Consider the following 18,866-nt stretch of genomic DNA (forward strand, 5'->3'; position numbering starts at 1 on the left):
TTGGCCGACTTTCGTAACGCGGCGCGCTCACCACTGCGCCACCGCTCCCCGCGTCACGCCATTCACCCCACACACACACACACACGACACACACACACGACACACACACACGACACACACACACGACACACACGACACGCCGTTGAACGCACCACGCGTGTCGCAATGCAGAGAGTGGGGGGGGGCGTCACCGTGCGTGCCCCCTGCAACCAGCCAGGCCACGCCCTTCACCTGCAGCTTCATTCTGAGTGTGGACCCAACAAAGCCACCGAGTCGTGGGCCTTGCTCTTTAACCCCCCCCCCCCCCGTCTGTCGCACGCGAGGCACGAGTCACGCTGTCGCAATCCGCCGTCGATGCGGCTCGAGACACATTATTCATAGACGCCGCGTCGTTGAACGTGTACGGCGAGCAATTCTGGTTGCCTCCTGCTCCTGCCGCGTGCTATTTGATTATACATTTAGGTGGGTTTTTATTTTATACTTGTCAGCTACTGCTTGCGACGACGACGATGAAGATGAGGTTTTGGCTGAGTGAGCCGGTTTGACTTGACGTCCGGATAAAAGTCGCAGCAGCTGCAGCAGCAGCAGTCTCCACCGCCTTCGCTGTGAGCCATGAAGTCCCCAGGTAAGCCTGGCTCGCGTGCACCTGGGCAGCAGAGAGGCTTCATCCGGTGCGTGCCTCCGTCCGGCGATCTCTCCCTGGCGCGGCGGGCGAGCGAAGGCTGCTTCCTGTCCCTGGTTCTTGCACATTGGACGTAAAGAGTCCCGAGTCGAGGCTCACTCCCGAAGTTCATTGCATGTCGTGTAAGGTCGTTGAGACGTTACCAAGGGTTGACATTGTGACTTGTCGTACGATAGCTAGATTGAAGGCTGTCCAATAACGGCGGTCACGTTCATGTGAACAAGTGTAACTTAGCGGTTTCAGCTGCGTGGTTGAAATTTGGGGATTGGGTGAAATGAAAAGGTGGTTCTGCCGAACAACAACAACAACCAAAAACAAAAACCGAAAAGCTCCGAGTGACCTGAAGCAGCAGAACACCACAGCAGCATTCCGAGGCGACATCTCCCGAGAGGGATTGGAGGACAGCGAGCGGTACAGCACTCCCCAGGCTCGATGCCACTTTGGTCGCCAACTCCCAGCAGAGAGCCCGTGCACGATGTTCATGGCGCGGGAGGGGTGTAATGATTATCGACTCCAATATTCGTGACACCCCCCTCCCACCCCTCCCTCTCTACCACCACGGTCACCCCGTTTCGCCACTGACGGGACACACACGCACACGCGTCTGATAGTTGTTAATCACGGGGGTGAGAAAACAAAATCTGCACCATGGCGGTGTCGCGAGCACTGGAGTTGGTAAAGTTGGGACAACTACCCCAATCAAATAAATTGGCATCTGTTTTTTTGCTGCTGAACAATTCTCGCTTAATCTGCACAACTCTATGTATTGCTATCCGAGTTACGGCTGAGCCCGTGCTGTTGGTATCCGAGTTGGTCTCCGGCTGTCCCGTCTGATGATGATGCTGGTGGTGGTTGTTGTAATTACTGGAGAAACGTCACAGTGCTCGAATCGTAAATGTTTTGGGTTTCACTCTCCAGCAAACAACCGGTTCGTGCTGAGCTAGTAACGAATTGCCACGTTTTGTTAGCGTGACAACCCTTACTAATTGCCTCTGTCGGGTGGTGGCGGATTTAACGACGCATTTATATTTCGATTTAAAGCTTTCGTGACTGCAAGGATTCATATTCTTGGTTCTTTCGGTAAAGTCACGTAGAAGGGAAATAATAAAATAATAAAAATAAAACAATAAAATTCTCACGACGTTTCGATCGCAACACAAGCAATCATTATAAGGTGTGGTTTTCACACCTGATGATGATTGCTTGTGTTGCAATCGAGACGTCGTGAGAATTTGTATTATTATTTCCCTTCTAAGTGACTTTACCGAAAGAACCAAGAAGACGCATTTACATTTACGCGATCTAACCCAAAAACCTCTATGGATAATATTGGTAGCCGTTCCTCACTCGTCGGAGGGCAGTGACCCATGGCTTGTTTTTTTTTCTAAGTCAACAAGCAAACTGGTTAGAATGTTCTGTGCTCTAAAAAAACGTACGGCCAAAACATCGACTTCTGCAATGGATATGCCTTGAATGTCATAGTTTGTAATGCATTTGGAATTGTTCGTGTTTTTACTTTTATCTGGATCACACTTCTGCCCCTGTTACTTCCGATAACTGGGAGTTGATCGCATCGGGAATCCATAACAGCATCATCCATTATTAACGACGTGTATAATGAGACACCAGTTGAAACCTTGGTCAATACAACTCCACACGCACGCTCGCTGATGACCGTGAAGATGTTATCCCATGGGCTTCACCACCGACTGTACACCTCCACGTGCTGCACTCTCCGTAACATCTAGATTGGAGCGTTCCAGGTGGTGCCAGCCTCTCCGCTGAGATCGCTTCCAATGTTTTAGTTTGCACATTCCCACCACTTGCAGTGCCGGATTATCCCAGGAGCAAAAGTAGCTACATATGCCACTGGCCCCGCACTTTCAAGGTCCCCGCGCTAAATGCTTTCAAGCTATCAATTCCGGTTCAGTGATTTTGCACTTGCTCTATTACTATAGTACTATACTGCCTTCAACTTTTATGAACGATTGGGTGTTTAAGGTTAGCGATTTGTCGCATTATCTGGCTGTTTATCAAATGAAAAAATATCATTACATTACCGTGCAAGAAAAAATATAGTGTTTTAATATTTACGTGTTTTATTTTATTTTATTTAGGGCCCCTTTGTAACATATGCTCCAGGCCCTGCATTGTCTTAATCCGGCACTGACCACTTGCAATGTCCTGGTAATACCGACACCGCCGGCAGTCTTTTGGGATGTTCTCGTCCCGAGTAATGAGCCGTTGAAGATGACTTGAACTTATCGGTATTGGAAAACATCTCTTTTCACCTAATCACATCATTCAACCACGCAGTGTGAAGCGCTGTACAATTATATTTGTTTACGAATTATGAGTGCACGCCTCTGTACACACGCTGTAATTTCGCTGTCATCCGACGCTTATAATGTCAAATTTGGTTGTGTATAAAGTGTACGACATGTAAACATCGCCGCACCGTATTTCTAACCGATACATTTCTGCACGTGAAGTGTAAATTGTGATTACGCAATGTATCCTTCTGTTATTTTGATACTTTTTAAATAACACGTGACGGCTATAGTCAAGTGTTTATTACAGCGGCTTATCTAGTTGTAGGTACCCCACTAAAAGAATATAAATACTAGAGAGATTAACGTTTTATTTTCAAACACCTAACCAAGTCTCCCAGCAATCTTCATACCTGTCCCGTATTCAATCGTTTATCACTCACCACTGGCATACATCGCGGTGATGTAGCAATTAGCCCACGGCACTGCAAACCAGGCAACCTGAGTTCGATTCCCGCTCATGGTCAACATCGGCGAAGAACATCTGAACCGGTCCTGGGCCTCGCTTAGGTTGACTCAGCCTTTAAGCGAATACCTGTTGCGGTAAAGATCAGGACTGGGGAGACAAATGCGGCCGGGCGTGATGCTGGCCACCCACCTCTTCGTGTGCCGTGACACCCTTCATAGGTGCTACTCGCTAGCGGCACTGGACCCAACAGTCTGTTCAGGCTACACGGGGAGAAGATCTTGTGTAAGATGCAGAGCCATCGCTGTCGCGAGTGAGAAGAGAGTAAAATGAGGGTCATTGAAAATCAGTGGGGCATGGATCACCATGGATATCACCTGTGCAGTAAATATACAGTCGTGTGAAAGCACCACATGTGGCTTAGCTACACAACGTACACTGGCAGATGTGTTGCATCCCTACTGAAGCACAAATATAAAAAGATCCCCCGTATAGCCTTAACAGACTGTAGGGGCAAGTGCTGTTAGCGAGCACCTAACGTGTACATTGACACATGCAGTAAATTACGTTAAGTGCCACGTTATCTAAAGTAGCCAGGGACCGTTCTCAGTTTGCCCACTTTAGGTGTGGTGGTAAATGATCTTGGGAGGCATTAGAACATCAGGAGACACACGTCGCATCATTTGTGTTTGGAAACGTGTTTCCTCCTCTTGCAGACGGAGACATAAAATCTGCGAGGTCAGGAGCACGTGGCAGCACTGGGCCTGACGTCAGACACCAGCCCACAGCCTCGGCAGCACACAGGAGGCTACTGGACCAAAACTGAAAAAAAGAAAAAAAACTGTTGTAGAAATGTTCTCAGATATTTTTGGGGGAAACATTTCCTGCGATTTCAATCCCGAGTTTGCTCAACGGCGTTCGTGTCGTGACACGAATTCGGCTTAGAGAAGTTGATATCATAGAGCTACCTCTGAGATACATTCAAGTGGCCTCTGTTCCGCACACACGAAGCAGGCAGCACTTTCCCACATGTCCCTGTCACATGTTCATTGCACGGCAGTCAAACTGATATTTACATTTCTCAGAGCTGGAAGTGTAGCAAAATTAATCTGATGGTTTGTATGTTCAGTCAATGGTGACCGTGCTGCTAACATCAACTCACCATACCTGAAAACTCAGTTCCATCACAGACGGCTACCTGCATTCAAGGTTTTATACACATGAACACTCCAATCATAGAACGTCGGGCCAACGTTGATTCAACGTTGGGATGTTTACTGGGTAAGCACGTGGCTGCTAAATTGGCTTCAAATAAAGTCAGGATTCCAAAAAAACATCGGACGTGGGTGAGCGTGGCTGTCATCGATAGATTTGGCGGCAAGGGCTGGAGGATCGTGGAGACTTGTGAAACGCTTACATTCGCTGGCCTGCGAAGTGGCCAAGATAAGGTAGTCCAGTCAGTGGGTTCTTGAGCCGATCTGGGACTGATAACAATCATTTACCATGGGTCTGGTTTTCTCTCTTTGAAATGGAACTGGTCAAACATACAAATGCAGGACCCTCCAGAAGAAAAGAAAAACACAGTCCTGAGACTCAGTCAGACTTCCCTGGATAAATGACCGTTATTAAAATTATTATAAGATATGGAATTTGGTTTGTATTCTAGAGAATCAGCAAGGGGCATTTGGGAAACAGGCTCCTGGATTCAAATATGTAGCCACCATGTTTCCTGGTACTCCAACATCATTTGCCATCGCACAAATCGAACTGCACCTACAGTCAGTTCGGCGCAGCTCAGGGAGCAGCCGATTGTTTTTTTTTTCCATTGCAGAAGCCGAGCCGTGCCGCTGACGCGACGAACGAGTGTCACCTCGCAGCGTTACTAACCAACGTCACACGCGATGGATGGCCCTGTGTGGCTCCCAGCCGGACTCAAACGTATTGCGAGGCCCAGTGTATCGCGCCTTGGTTCTGGCTCGGCGCAGAAAATAGCCAGTGGGAAACAAACAAAAAAAACCCACCCCGTACCGTGAGAGTCCCGTGCTGGGCTCGACCCGGATGCGTCGGTGGACAAGTGGGACCAAATCCACATCGGCGCTCGCGCGCGCGCGACTCTCCCGGCGAGACTCAACGACCGATCCCTCCGTTGGCTCACGCGTCCTCTCCCGTCGTCTCCGGCAGGAATCTACTGCGTCCTCGCTGCAGCGGGGAGCATCGCCTTCACCTGGCTGCTGATCAGAGGATACAGCGAGCGCAGCGCGCTCCTCGTCAGCGCCGCGGAGAGAGTGGTCGACTGGACGGCTTCCCCCGCCGTGACGCGTGCGTAGTCGCCCTGGCCTTGGCCCGATTGGGGACGAGCGCAGTTTTTGTTGCAACACGGTGAACGCCCTCGCTTTGTCCGGGAGGGAGGAGGGGTGACGCCGCTTGCCGTGGTGTGACGGTCAGCGCACCCTGCTGACTTCGCGATGCAGGGGTCATCGGCGTGTGACGCGTGTGGTGTGTGTGACGCGTGCGACGCGTGCTGTGCGCGTGCATCTGTGCGTGCGCGCCGTGCAGATGAGCAGGTGCTCTTCAAATGCGGGCTGACGTCCCCGTGCCCGCCCGGCCACTTCTCCTTCAAGGTCGTGAGCGGAGCGGCGAACGTCCTCGCAAGCAAGATCTGCTGGGAGGACGCGATGTGAGTGCTTCAGCGTTGAACCAACGCATGCGCTCGGAACCTCAGGGGGTAGGGGGCACAGCAAGTGCCGGGGCAAGGGTGGGGGCGAGTGGGCCGAGTGGGTGCGACCGTGGGGGGCAACCTCTAGCGGCGAGGGGAACGCCGCCCGAATGGGCAACCAAATCGGTGAAAACGAAGAGACTCAGCAGCGCCATAAAATGAGACTCGGATTGACACCACAATGTCGAGCCGTGGCTTCAGGAACGGGCACACTTTGGATGGTGGCGGTGTCATCATCATTATTATTGTTACTGCGCTGGCTCTCCGAGTCTCAAGACTCTTTCTCGGGGAGGGTCCTGCCAAGTGCTCGCAGCAGCTGGACGATGCTGCTGCTGCTGCGTGTGATCCCCCGTGGAGTAATTCGCAGGGAACGTTTCACACATTCGTGGGACGTATTGGCCGGCGGTGGTTCATGTGGCCTGAAGCGCTCGTGCGTGGCCATTGCACTGAGCGCCGTTCCTTCTCTCCCGGTCCGTGTGCCCCAGCGTCACGATGCCAGCTCTGAGCGAGATGCCGGGAGGTCTCAGTGTGGTGCTCATCAATGGTAAGCACTCATCTTCAGTGTCGAGGGGTGGCCTGGTGGCTTAGAGCACTGGTCTGGGACTGCTGGCCCATGGGTTCATGTCCAGGAACCTGCCTGGAATGAATCTGTCGATGGTCTCTGCCCAGCCACCAACAACGTCACAAGAAGCTACCGTATTACATTTGGTTCTGCTAATTTCATATAGGCCAATTCCCACTGCGAGTATTTAAACATATGGGGATGTATATGTTAAACTGTCCTGCGATGAATGCTACTCTCACAATGGCAGAGGCAGTGCAAAAGTACTGCTCCATGTCGTGTTGATCAGACGTTACCTGAAGGGATATCAGAGGTAGCTTTGTGATATTTAATTCTGTGGGCCATTCCCTAGCACAGAGGAATGGACTCCGCTGCGAGAGATCTGACTGAATACTTTGTCTGATGACAACAACAATAATAATATCATGTTTAAGTTGTATATAGCCTCATTCTTGCAAATTGGAATTCATACGTTTTGAGGAGCCTGAGACGAGCTGGTAGGAAGCCAGGCGGGGAGCCGGTGCCAACAATTCCCCAAGCTCTGCTGTCCTCTATATATGTTACAATGTTTTGAGGCAGTTAATGAGTCTTATTACATGATATCAATAGCGCGCAGTCAGGATAAAATTGGGGGGAAATTACCAAAAAGAACGAAAAAAGAATGCGCAGAATGTAATCGGCATTACCTGATGCTTGCCATGTACCTGATAACCTGAGTTTAATTACTGCCTAAAAATCAACATCAGTGGTGAGTGATATCCAAACTAAATCCTGTGCCCCCTTCTGCCATTCTGCACTTGCCAGTCTGGTGAAGTAATACTGGTAGGAATCTCCTGGTTACATCAGCCCACGGGGGATTATTGTGTCCGTCCGTCGTGCAGGGAGGGGCTGGGTGGGGAGGGAGGGGCTGGGTGGGGAGGGGAGGGTGGGGAGGGGCGGGGAGGGGCGGGGTGGGGAGGGTGGGGAGGGGCTGGGTGGGGAGGGTGGGGAGGGGCTGGGTGGGGCTGGGTGTGGGGTGGGAGGGGTGGGGCTGGGTGGGGAGGGGCTGGTCACCCCGTGGTGCCCTTATAAAACTCAACGTTTAACCTACTCACGCCGGCTTGTGCCCGCCCTCACAGTCGGGCATATTTGCGGAATACACCACGCCGCCGTTGACCCTGGCCATTGGCCGAGCAACCCAACGTTCCTACCAGCTCCCTCCACAGGAATGTGTTAATCAAATTAGCCCGTGACCGACATGGCTTACATTGTTATTATTATTAGTTTATTACCTGACAAGAAGCTTAATGTACATTTTATTTGTACGTGAATTACCAATGTTGTTGTTGTATTATTGCTTTCAGGAATGAATGGTGCAATCATGGACAGGAGGATATTTAATTTATACTCGGGAGGTGGGTGACTCGACTCGCATATCACTTGTGGTGACTCACATTTATGCTTAAGTATCAACAGAAGCCTAGGCAAGTATGCTGGGTGTGTCAGGGCTCAAAGAAACTGAGCCAGCACTGCTGAGATCCTGGCTTCTAACAGGAGCGTCAAAAGCCTGTGGTTAAATCGGGTTCTGCAGTGGATCAAATTAATGTCCGGTAACTGATAACAGCACAAACAAAACTCCCATCATTCATTTTAGTTCGCTCACTCAACTCGCCAAAATTAACATCGGTTAACTGCCAAGCAATGAACACTTCTCCTTGGTCGGGGTTCGCAAGAGTGTGCCCCTTGGTGGTTGTAAAGAAGTACATTTGACGAGATCTCAGAAGTAGTTCTGGGATACCTCCTTCTTTGCTCGGGCCATTCACGAGCACGCGGGTAATGCAGTGCTGGGATGATAGTTACGAAAGAACGATTCTCCATCTCATGGCATGACGTCAAGTGTGCAAATTCGCAATTCAATTGGGGTAATTTGTAGGTAGGCGGGTACAAAACACAGCATAGCAAGTAGGTCGCCGACCTCGCTATACGGATTGTTTTAGGTGTGATATTCTGCAATGTGAGAATTTTCTCTGGGTGCTCCTGATCCCTTCAACGCACAAAAGCACGGCACTGCCCGAAGTGTAGACACAACTGCTCAACCCTAGCTATGAATGCTTTCATATCTGCATCGTCTTTGTGCTGTCCACCTTTGCCATTGTTCTTCGGTCTAGCACTGGTGCGGCTAGCAACAGAGGAGGCTGCCTCTGGTGGAGGCCAATCAGTTTCAAGGACGATGCGTACATTGTCTAAAGCATGTTTGTTGGCACGGTTTGCACCAAGCACGTGTGGTGAATGCAGACGTGATCCCTCCCGGGATTTGGTGTTTGAACATCTTAACGCTTCCGTGCATTCTTTGCCGGGAAAGGGTAAAAGCCTATCCTCTTTCTCAGAGGAGTATTTGGACTTCTGCGACTCGAGGCCTCTGCGACTGCAGAGTCGAGGCCATCAGTCAGAACGTTGGAGGCTCAAGTTTTGTGTGGCCAGGTGTCGGGCTCTACCCGGGGGCGCTCGTTCCTCTTTGTCAATTTGAGCACGCAACGTGAATGATAATATTACCTATTATCATAACAACGGCAATAACAATGACTGCTGCAGACCCCGAGGAGTGCCTGCAGCTGCTGAGGGCGATAGAGGAGAAGACCATCGTGGTGGTGGCCTCGTTCGACGACGTCGCGACCCGGTGAGCGGGCGGAGCGGGAGGAGCGGGCGGGCGCTACAGCTCCGTCGCTACCAGAGACTCCGCGAATGTCGTCGCTCACCCTCCGACTCGATGTCGTCGACGTTGCGATATGCTGATGATCGCGAAGTCAGCTTCCCGAACTCACTCCGACTTTGTTACATTTCACGAGTTCTGTCGCACTGCGTGTGCTCGCCGCGCTCTTGATGCGAACAAGGATGACGAGAACGTCCTTCAAGGTCAGCGCGCCACGTAACGCCTGCGGGGTTCGGCCTCCTCATTGTCGCAAACGTGGTGGTCTACGACATTGCAGCTGGACGGTGGTGGCCATTCACGTGGCCTGTAACCCAGCACTGCGAAGGCAGCGAGGGTTGGTGGGTCACTGCACAAACGTTGTGAAACTCCCTTCTCGTGGGCATCGAGGTGCCGTGCCCTCGCTCGCCAGGAGAAGGCGGTCCAGAAAGTGTGGACTCCATTCGTTCCATCTGCACGGGACAGAGAGTTGCCCCCCCCCCCCCCAGCTCGTATGGGTTCTTTGTGGGCAATCTGCTTTCCTCCCACATGTAAACACCGCTCGTTGATCGGCTGAAAATATCTTCATATAGAAAGGAGTGCAGAGCTCGGGCAATTGTCGGCGCCGGTTTACCTCCCCACTTGTCTGTGGTTCCCCCTCGTGCCTCAAAGTCGTTCTCTCGCTTCCAGAGTGAGGAGCAGATCCGGGGCAGCGCTTTACATTCTGAAAGCGTTATTATTTGTGTCATCATTATTTGTATTATCATTAGTTGTGTTATCATTATTTGTATCTTCATTTATCGTATTATCATTATTTGTATTATAGTTATTATTTGTATTATCATTATTCGTATTATAAAATCTTGACTTAAAGCTTTCGTGACTGCAGGAATTCATATTCTTTGGGTCTTTTGGTAAAGTGATGTGTTGCGATTGAAACGACGTAGTTTTTTGTTATTTTATTTGAACCTATCTACGTGACTTTACCGAAAGACCCAAAGAATATCGTATTATCATTATTCGTAGTATCGTTTACTTGACCATACTTCGCCACTGATGTTATCCATGGCCAGGTCACGTTCAGTCACCACGTGCTGCATAGCTCATTGAGGAAAATACTGTCTTAGAATATCTTTCTCAGAACAATAATAATTTATAACCCTTTTGTCAATCAAAACGAAAGGGTTACCCAACACCTCCCCGTCGTCTGCTCCCGTTCAGCCAATCAAATACTTCTGCATACAAACGCACGTCCGAAAGCACCAATTATTCACGCATTCCCCACTTCACCGTCGATGCTTTGGCGTAAAATCGTGTTCCCTCTCCCGCGACCATTGCCGCGATATCGACCCTCTCGTTGTGTCCGCCCCGCTGCAGCATGGACGGCGAGATCAGAGACATCCTCTCGGAGCTGGGAAGCACGCAGTCCAAGTCGCTCAAGTTCCGAGACAGCTGGGTCTTCCTCGGAGCCAAGGGCGTGAACGGACAAAGTCCCTTTGAACAGGTGCCCTGCAGCACCCACGCGGAGGTCGTGCATCAATAAATAATATAGACTCGACACACGCACGCACACACACGGTGCACGCTGCACAACAAAAAACAAGACTCTCGTTGTCCATTGGCGCGGAGCATTGTGAGTCATTCGGTGAATACAGGTGGTCATCGATAATCATTATCGGGCTGCTGATTGCAACACCGCTCCAAAGGCTGTGACCAGTCCGGCGATGGGCACCGCGTCGCGTGACGAAACAAAGTGGCTACGCTTGATTTCAGTGTCGAATGTTACACGCAGCACACGATACACTGCATGCAACTCAAACGATGAAACTACTGCACGTATATACATAACCACATGCCGAGTCGTCCAGATTGGAGTGGTAAGTACGGTGCAGTAAATACAAGCACTTTTTCAAGTATTTATGCCAATTTAATATTTATTAACATAATAATAAAACACTAAACAACACATGAAAACACCTAAAAACATTCCATACAAGAATTTGCAAAAAATAAGCTACATTAAATAATGATTAGTAATTATCCGGTGTTTTTGAAAATCCATCACCCTCTCTCCCTCGAAGCCGCCGGATGATCGATGATTCACTCTATATGAATATCCATTAATCTCTACAAATGTATTTGAATTTGTTGTTACATTACATTGGCTTTCCCCATTCCTGGGTCTCATCCGCACAGTCGGACTTGCTGAGCAAAAGTGCGGCCGTGGATGCCAGGCGATATTAGGTACCCGGCAGCTTGATCGTGTCTCCAAGATGTGTCCCTGTTCAATGCCAAATGTCAACACTGCATCGGAGCACTTTGCGCAACTGTTGTGGAGACGTGTTTGTTTAAATACAGCTGGATATTGTCCCTCTCGAAAGCCATTCGGCTGAAGGACTCAAGAAATATACAACAAAGCAAATCATGTAGGAAGCAACATTGACAGACAAATGGCCCTTCCTTATTGCCTTTACTGTATGTGTACGTTCACACCCCACGTGATGTACGCTATGAAGAGGTGCCTACCATTATTAGAGACTTGACTCATAATGTGCGTCTAAGTAACAGACAATAATTCGTTGGATAGAGCGCCCCCCCCCCGCAGCCCGGCCCCCTCCACCAGTTTTTATTTTATGAACGTAGGCGTGGCAACAACCTTCGTGCGATTATCGCCGCTCGGGCGGCAATTGCACGCCTCTTATTTGAACCTTTGAGCCCATAATCGTCCTGCCGTAAAATTATCTGCCGTCTGCCAAATTGTCTCTGTGGCCTGCGTCCCGCTTCGCAGCTCGTCGAAAACAACAAGAGAAGCAACGTGTACGCCGGCTGGCCGGCCAGGGCGGAGGTCGCTGGCTGCGTTCCCCAGTTCCGACCCTGACGGGAGATGAGGAACTTCCCCGTCGCGTGCCTCCAAATGTCTCCATCGCCCACCACGTGTGACTTTCGGTGTCACGGCCTCCAAATGCAAAGTAAAAAAAAACATAAGATAAAGGTGCAGCCCTGCAAACGACTTGTTCATGCCAACAACAACGAGCCCCATCAAAAGGCTCATTTTGGCCTACTCTTCCACACTGGCCGGACTCACCACACGTGGTTATCCCACCACACGCGGCCTGCCCATCGACCATGTCCCCATTCACAGCGGCTGGGTCGACAGAGGCAGCAGGGGAGGATTTCAACGGCCGTGCCAGGAGATGGAATCGAACCAGCGAACCTCTGGTTTGCAAGTACAGTGACAAACATTGCATGATCGCGGCAAGTGAAGTGTTGGAAATCAGCCACCTGCCGGGCATGGGACGACTCCCTTTCTACGTGTGTGTGTATGTATGTTGAACTTCTTTCGCAGCCAACCGTGCTAAATCGGAGGACTGTATTTATAACAACAATAAACGCGTGGACGCGTTCGCTGTGTCCGAGTGGTTGAGGAGAGGCTCGCGACGTTGCTCCGCGATGGAAATAAAAGAAACGGTCAAAGGTGCAGCGGAGAGCCGGGAGCATCCCGAAGGGCAGCAGCTCCTCTACCGCCATGTGCAGTCTGCTATCGCGATTGAGCATCATTAGAACCTTGACAAGCGTTTGCATTGTCCGCGGTTATCCAGGTAAAGCCTCACTGAATCCCAAGTCAATTTTAACCGCTGGGTCCTGCTCACATTTTTGTCGCAGTACGGGGGGCGATGATTGCAACGCGTTTCTCACAATTAAGCAATTTTGCGAGCAATTTGGTAAATGTGGACCATGACGCTGGCACTCAGTGGTCCTACTCTTTGTCCAGTGAGGTCACGCAAACTTTGCATCCACTTGAAAGCTGCAGAGGGCTGCGTGTGTTTTACACGTAACACAGACGCAAGGATTAGCCAGCGCGGCTGCCGGAGTTGCTTCTCATCCCCTTAACCACAGTCAGGGTAGCGGACGGAGCTCACAAAAAACGGGAGCGCGATACCCCGTCTTGCCTCATATGATTAGGGGTGAAATCCTGTCCGGGTTTTGTCTCCTTCGCCAGAAGTCTTCCCGGGACATTCAATATTAACCCTTTCCCGTTCCGATGACGTACGTCTAGGGACGTACACGCACGTCATCGGAATGGGAAAGGACTAAAAGTCGCAGTTGCTTGTCAACGACGCGTGGGTCTCTCTCTCCTCGTGGTCGCGTGGATTTTTTTCTCCGGGTCCTCCAGTTTTTCCCTCCACATTTAGAATCAACATCACGCGTTTAGAGTATTTGGCTGCTATAAATGTCCACGTGATCAGCCACCTCGCTGAGCTATCATTGGTGGCCAGGTCGCTTCGTAAAAAGAGCTGCGGTACATGGATAGCTCAGTGGGCCTTACATGGTGGTAAAACAACAACAATAGTTTAGTTTAAATTCTTACCGTCGCTAAAATAAAAGTGGAATATATATACTTGGGGTGGGAGCTGGAACAGAGTTCCATGGCGGACAAGGCAGATCGTTCCCGTTACGCGTTCTGTTAAACATTTAACGCGAGCTTAAAGTTTGTTTCCATTGACGGTGGCATTGCTCTCCACTGGGTTTGTGGTTCCCCCTCCCCCTTCCTCCCTCCCCTCAACCATTTGAAACACGGTCACACCGCAGGGTTGCGTTAGACCAAGTCGGTTAGACACCACGCTCATCTGGACGCGAACAATGCAGGAAAGGGACGGGAGACAGAACTGAGTGGAACAACAGTTGCTAGTATGAACCTCAATTTGCCTCCTGAAGAGAGAGAATGAATCAGAGGTGCGAGGGCTCACAGACAAGCAGGAAGGCAGCAACTACGCGTTGAGCCGACGCCAAGCTCTGCGGTCCTCTTTATAATAAGATGTTTTAAGCCAAGCAATGAGTTACACGTATGGGAGGAAGTCGGATCAGCCAGGGGAAACCCACGCACGCGAGGGTGCAACACTAAATCCCGTACAGATGGAACAGATGGAGTCGACATTTGCTGCACTGCCTTCTCGCGGCAAGCCAGGGTAGAGCACCTCCGCGTCGCCTACGCGAAGGGAGTTTCACGACATTGGTGCGGTGATCCTCCATCCCTCGCTGCTGCCTCCACACAGCTCTGCATTACAGGCGGCCACGCGCAGCTGCACCCAGACGGTCGGGGCAGCAGCAGCAGCTGCAGCTACGGGAGTGAGGGAGAAGGATGCGCTCGTGGCGGGCAGTGCGACTCGATGGGGTCACGACCTCTGTCAGGGTGAGCGACCACCACGCGCTCCCGTGGACGTCCACGGGAGCGAGATGGCGTTGTTGGCATTCCGCTGTTGAAATGACAGTGTTTGGGTTCCTGGAGCCACCGATTTTGTGTTGTTGTTGTCGCAGGGGACCGTCACACCTCAACGATGGGACAATTTGTATAACCGTTTTTGTTTATTTTAATGAGGCTTAAATGCCCCTGTGACATCAGGTGCCAGAGTGGGCCAGTTTGGGTGCTCCTTTTACGGTCCAAATCCAAAATGGTTAAATTGCTGCAAAAGTCAATTAAATACTTTGTCTATATACACGTAAAGTGTGCGCGTGACTTCTTTACCAATTCTAATGTTTTCTGCTCAACGTCTCTTAATGGTAGAACAAAAACGATGACGTCAATTCCAAAGTGTTTGCCGTGTCAAGTTTATTCAACGAGTTTAAGGCACCGCAGTGTGAAGTGTGCAGACTTTTACTCCTCACTTCAGTGTGAAGTGTACATTTCACACTGTAAGTCAGCCAGTGTCTCTGCCCTCGCTCGGCAACTCTGAATAAGGGCCATTGAGGTTGCTCACAGGTAACTAACTTATTGTACAATTGGGGTTTATCGATTGACGTCATGTCACAAGACCAAGACGTTTCAAGTCAATATTGAAATATCGCTCCTTGTCTCAATGAACTGCCCTGTCTAATATGATAATGGATGTGCAAGACGATAGGGTCCTCTCTGTATCCTGTTGGGTTACACCCATCGTCGCCCACGCTGATGAAATAATAACAAGAACGTGTTGGGCAGCCACGTTTCCCCTGTACGTGCCACGTGTCACGAGATGCCTCAATAAATCGAGAAGTTGTATTTTAGCATTTGAGGCACGTATCTCTTTTTGTTGTTGTTGTTGTTGTTGCCTGGGATATAATCTTTGGTCTGCGTTGTTGAAGTACTTTACGTCAATAAAGTCTCGCCCACTTGTATCCATTACATTTACAGTAACTAATCTTATATATAGTGGAGTAGTGGCGCATTGGTTAGCGCACTGCACCGCTAATTAGAGAGAACACCCGCGGAGATTGACGCCTGCGCTGTTCCAGGGGGCCGCTTCACAAACCCACTCCGACCATCGAGGTGAAGTATGGTCAAACACCCCCCCTGCCCCCCCGCGCGAGTGTCGCTCACTGAGCCGTGGACCGCCAACGAGGTCTGTCCGGTACAATTTTAGTCGGCGCAAAAGAATAATTCCCGATGTTGGCGTTCACAAGATAGTGCGCTAACAACAACAACAAGACAGTTTCCAAGCCTCGCTCAAACGCGTGCTCCTGCACACAAAGACCGTATTTACACAATCTCACGGACCCAATGCGAGGTAATGCGAGCATGCGCGTGTGTACACCAGCATGACAGGCGCTCTCGTTCGTTTGCATCGCGGAATCAATTTACAACAAAACGAAAACGCACACACCGTGGCCACCAAATACAAAAACGGTGCACGGCTGGACTTGCTGCAAAGACGCGACCGAGGTTTCACGACGCGCAGTCACGCTGCTCGAGAGAAGCCCTCTCAGCCTCGTCCACACTACCACCAGCTCAAAGGTGGTTTGGAGTAGTTGTTGTTATTATGATCACTTTACAATGTCGTGGGTACTCATGCGCGCCGTCTTGTCGTGGTGGATGGAGGAGTTGAGGCGGGGCCTGGCTGTGTTGGTCAATGCGACACCCCCTGGACGCATACAATGGCACCACCGGTCGCCTTAGATACGATTTGTGACTCTACATTTGTGTGTGTGCGTGTGGCGACCTTGGTTCGATATCCTCTCACGGCCAACACCGGTGACGATTATCCTGAACCCGTCCTGGGCCTCGCCTAGGTCGACTCAGCCTCAAATGAGTACCTGGTGCGGTATGTAAACATCGCTTTAAACTATTGTCATTGTAGTGCGTATTTAATGTGGCGCTGCACTCTTATGTTGTAGGAGAAAACATTTATTAAAAAGTCTATTTAATTAAGTAGAACGTGTTGCCTATATTTATTTCAAGTTTCGCATTTTGATGTGACGTCACATTTCTCACCCCCTCCCCCTCGTCACACATCGTCACAAATGTCTGACCCCCACCCCCCCCAGGTGCGTGACGTCATTTATGGACGGCCCCTTATAACGACGGCGATGTTTCGCATTGACATGGTGCTTGCGTAAAAGTCTGAGCACCTCAAGAGCACCTTGCATCACCCTTCGCCTCACACATTCCAAAGGGCACCTCCCCCCCCCCCCGGTGGCAGCTGTCCCTCTGCGATGCAAGGTGACTTGGTACCGGCCTGCAAGAGGGCGATCGTCTGCCGGCAGGGGGGGGGAGAGAGAATTGCGATGCGTAATCCCAATTAGGTAATTTTCGATTGTAATGTTTCGAATTTGTCAAATATTTGGCCGACCGCTACGGCGGTACGCGATGTCCTACTACCGCGAATGACCGTCACGGGCATCGGTAACGTCCACTGTGAAGCAGACGGCACAGGGTATGTGTTATGGTTAAATACAGCCGCAGTATTAACCAGGTCGGCCTGCCGGGTTCGAACCTCTTCAACAAGGGGGCGACCGCTCGGCGATGTCGCCCCCACCCCCACGTGTTGTTCAGAGAGCTGCCTCACTTCCTGAAGAAGCTCCCAGCACATGGAGCGAAACGTCGGACATTATGCTGAAATTACGGCGGTAGACTCCGAAAGCACATCAGAGAGCTGTACAGCGCAACCGCAAAACTAAAATATAAAGCAAATTCAGCGCAAGCGACCGGCACATGAGCATTGAATGCAACTATCATCGTGTAGCGCTTGATCCAACGCCCCGGGCGAGTGTAATAGAAGTCCCAAAGGGCGATCGGAACGAGGATTAAGCGCAATGAATCAGAGCACCGCAAACAATCATCAGCAGCAGCAGCATCATCAGCAGCAGCAGCATCAGCAGCAGCATCATCATCATCATCAGCAGCAGCAGCATCATCATCATCATCAGCAGCAGCAGCATCATCATCAGCAGCAGCAGCAGCATCATCAGCAGCAGCAGCATCATCATCATCATCAGCAGCAGCAGCATCATCATCATCATCAGCAGCAGCAGCATCATCATCATCATCAGCAGCAGCAGCATCATCAGCAGCAGCAGCATCATCATCAGCATCAGCAGCAGCATCATCATCATCATCATCAGCAGCAGCAGCATCATCATCATCATCAGCAGCAGCAGCATCATCATCAGCAGCAGCATCATCATCAGCAGCAGCATCATCATCATCATCATCAGCAGCAGCAGCAGCATCATCATCATCATCATCAGCAGCAGCAGCATCATCATCAGCAGCAGCATCATCATCATCATCAGCAGCAGCAGCATCATCATCAGCAGCAGCAGCATCATCAGCAGCAGCAGCAGCATCAGCAGCAGCATCATCATCATCATCATCAGCAGCAGCAGCATCATCATCATCATCAGCAGCAGCAGCAGCATCAGCAGCAGCATCATCATCATCAGCAGCAGCAGCATCATCATCATCATCAGCAGCAGCAGCAGCAGCATCATCAGCAGCAGCAACATCATCATCAGCAGCAGCATCATCAGCACGTCAGCTAAGAACCACCACAAGTTCCCCAAGACAACCCATTGACCAGAGTCGTCCCTAGGGCTACACGATGAATGGGGCGACAGCCCCGGGCCCCACGCTTTGGGGGGGGGGGGGGGGCACCGCGCGTTGACGTCACGGTATCAGATGCAATGCTCCGGGTTTAGTTTGGAGGAGTTGGGGGGCCCACACGGTGTGGGTTTGCCCCGTGTCCCGGCACCCCCCTCCCCCCCTGTGGACGGCCCTGTCAATAACAATATATAAACTGTACAGTACACTGGGATGTGTTATGCACTAAACATACATCAACTCACGTAAAACAGCAACCTGGCAGCGTGACCTTGTTGAAGGGGGGTAGGGGAGGGGGGATGCGGGCTGAGTCAACCACGGAGCCAGGACTTTAATCGCCAGCGTTCTACTTGCGAGATAATCGCTCTCACGCCGAGACACCAGCGAGGCGCGTCAACGATCCGGTTGGGCTGCATTTTTCCTGCATTGCTTCTGATGATGCCAATCATCGCCCCTCCACTCCTTCACGTCCCTCCCCAACCTTTTTCGTGGACCAAAAGTTGCCCTCTATCGCTGTCACTCGTTCCTCAATCCTCGTAGCACGCACCTGGCAACTAAACCGCCCCATTCCGCTGTGGCGTTGTAAGCTACGACCAGCGCTCTATAAATATGTAGGGAGTCATTTAGAGACACTATTTAGGAGGCAACAAC

At 50.7% G+C, this 18,866-nt stretch overlaps 1 protein-coding gene across 1 annotated transcript; it reads left to right on the forward strand.

The window, feature by feature from the left end:
• Window positions 1-229: 229 nt before the first annotated feature.
• On the forward strand, window positions 230-12,765 carry LOC144732911 (protein FAM3A-like). Its single transcript, XM_078614575.1, has 8 exons — window positions 230-625; window positions 5,600-5,737; window positions 5,975-6,095; window positions 6,620-6,678; window positions 8,040-8,090; window positions 9,268-9,352; window positions 10,739-10,865; window positions 12,150-12,765. The coding sequence occupies exons 1-8, from the start codon at window positions 613-615 to the stop codon at window positions 12,237-12,239; spliced, it is 684 nt and encodes a 227-aa protein (XP_078470701.1). The 5' UTR covers window positions 230-612; the 3' UTR covers window positions 12,240-12,765.
• The last annotated feature ends 6,101 nt before the right edge of the window (window positions 12,766-18,866 follow it).

Source organism: Lampetra planeri, chromosome 44, assembly GCF_965212315.1.
Source record: "Lampetra planeri chromosome 44, kcLamPlan1.2.h2, whole genome shotgun sequence".
Lineage (NCBI taxonomy): Eukaryota > Metazoa > Chordata > Hyperoartia > Petromyzontiformes > Petromyzontidae > Lampetra > Lampetra planeri.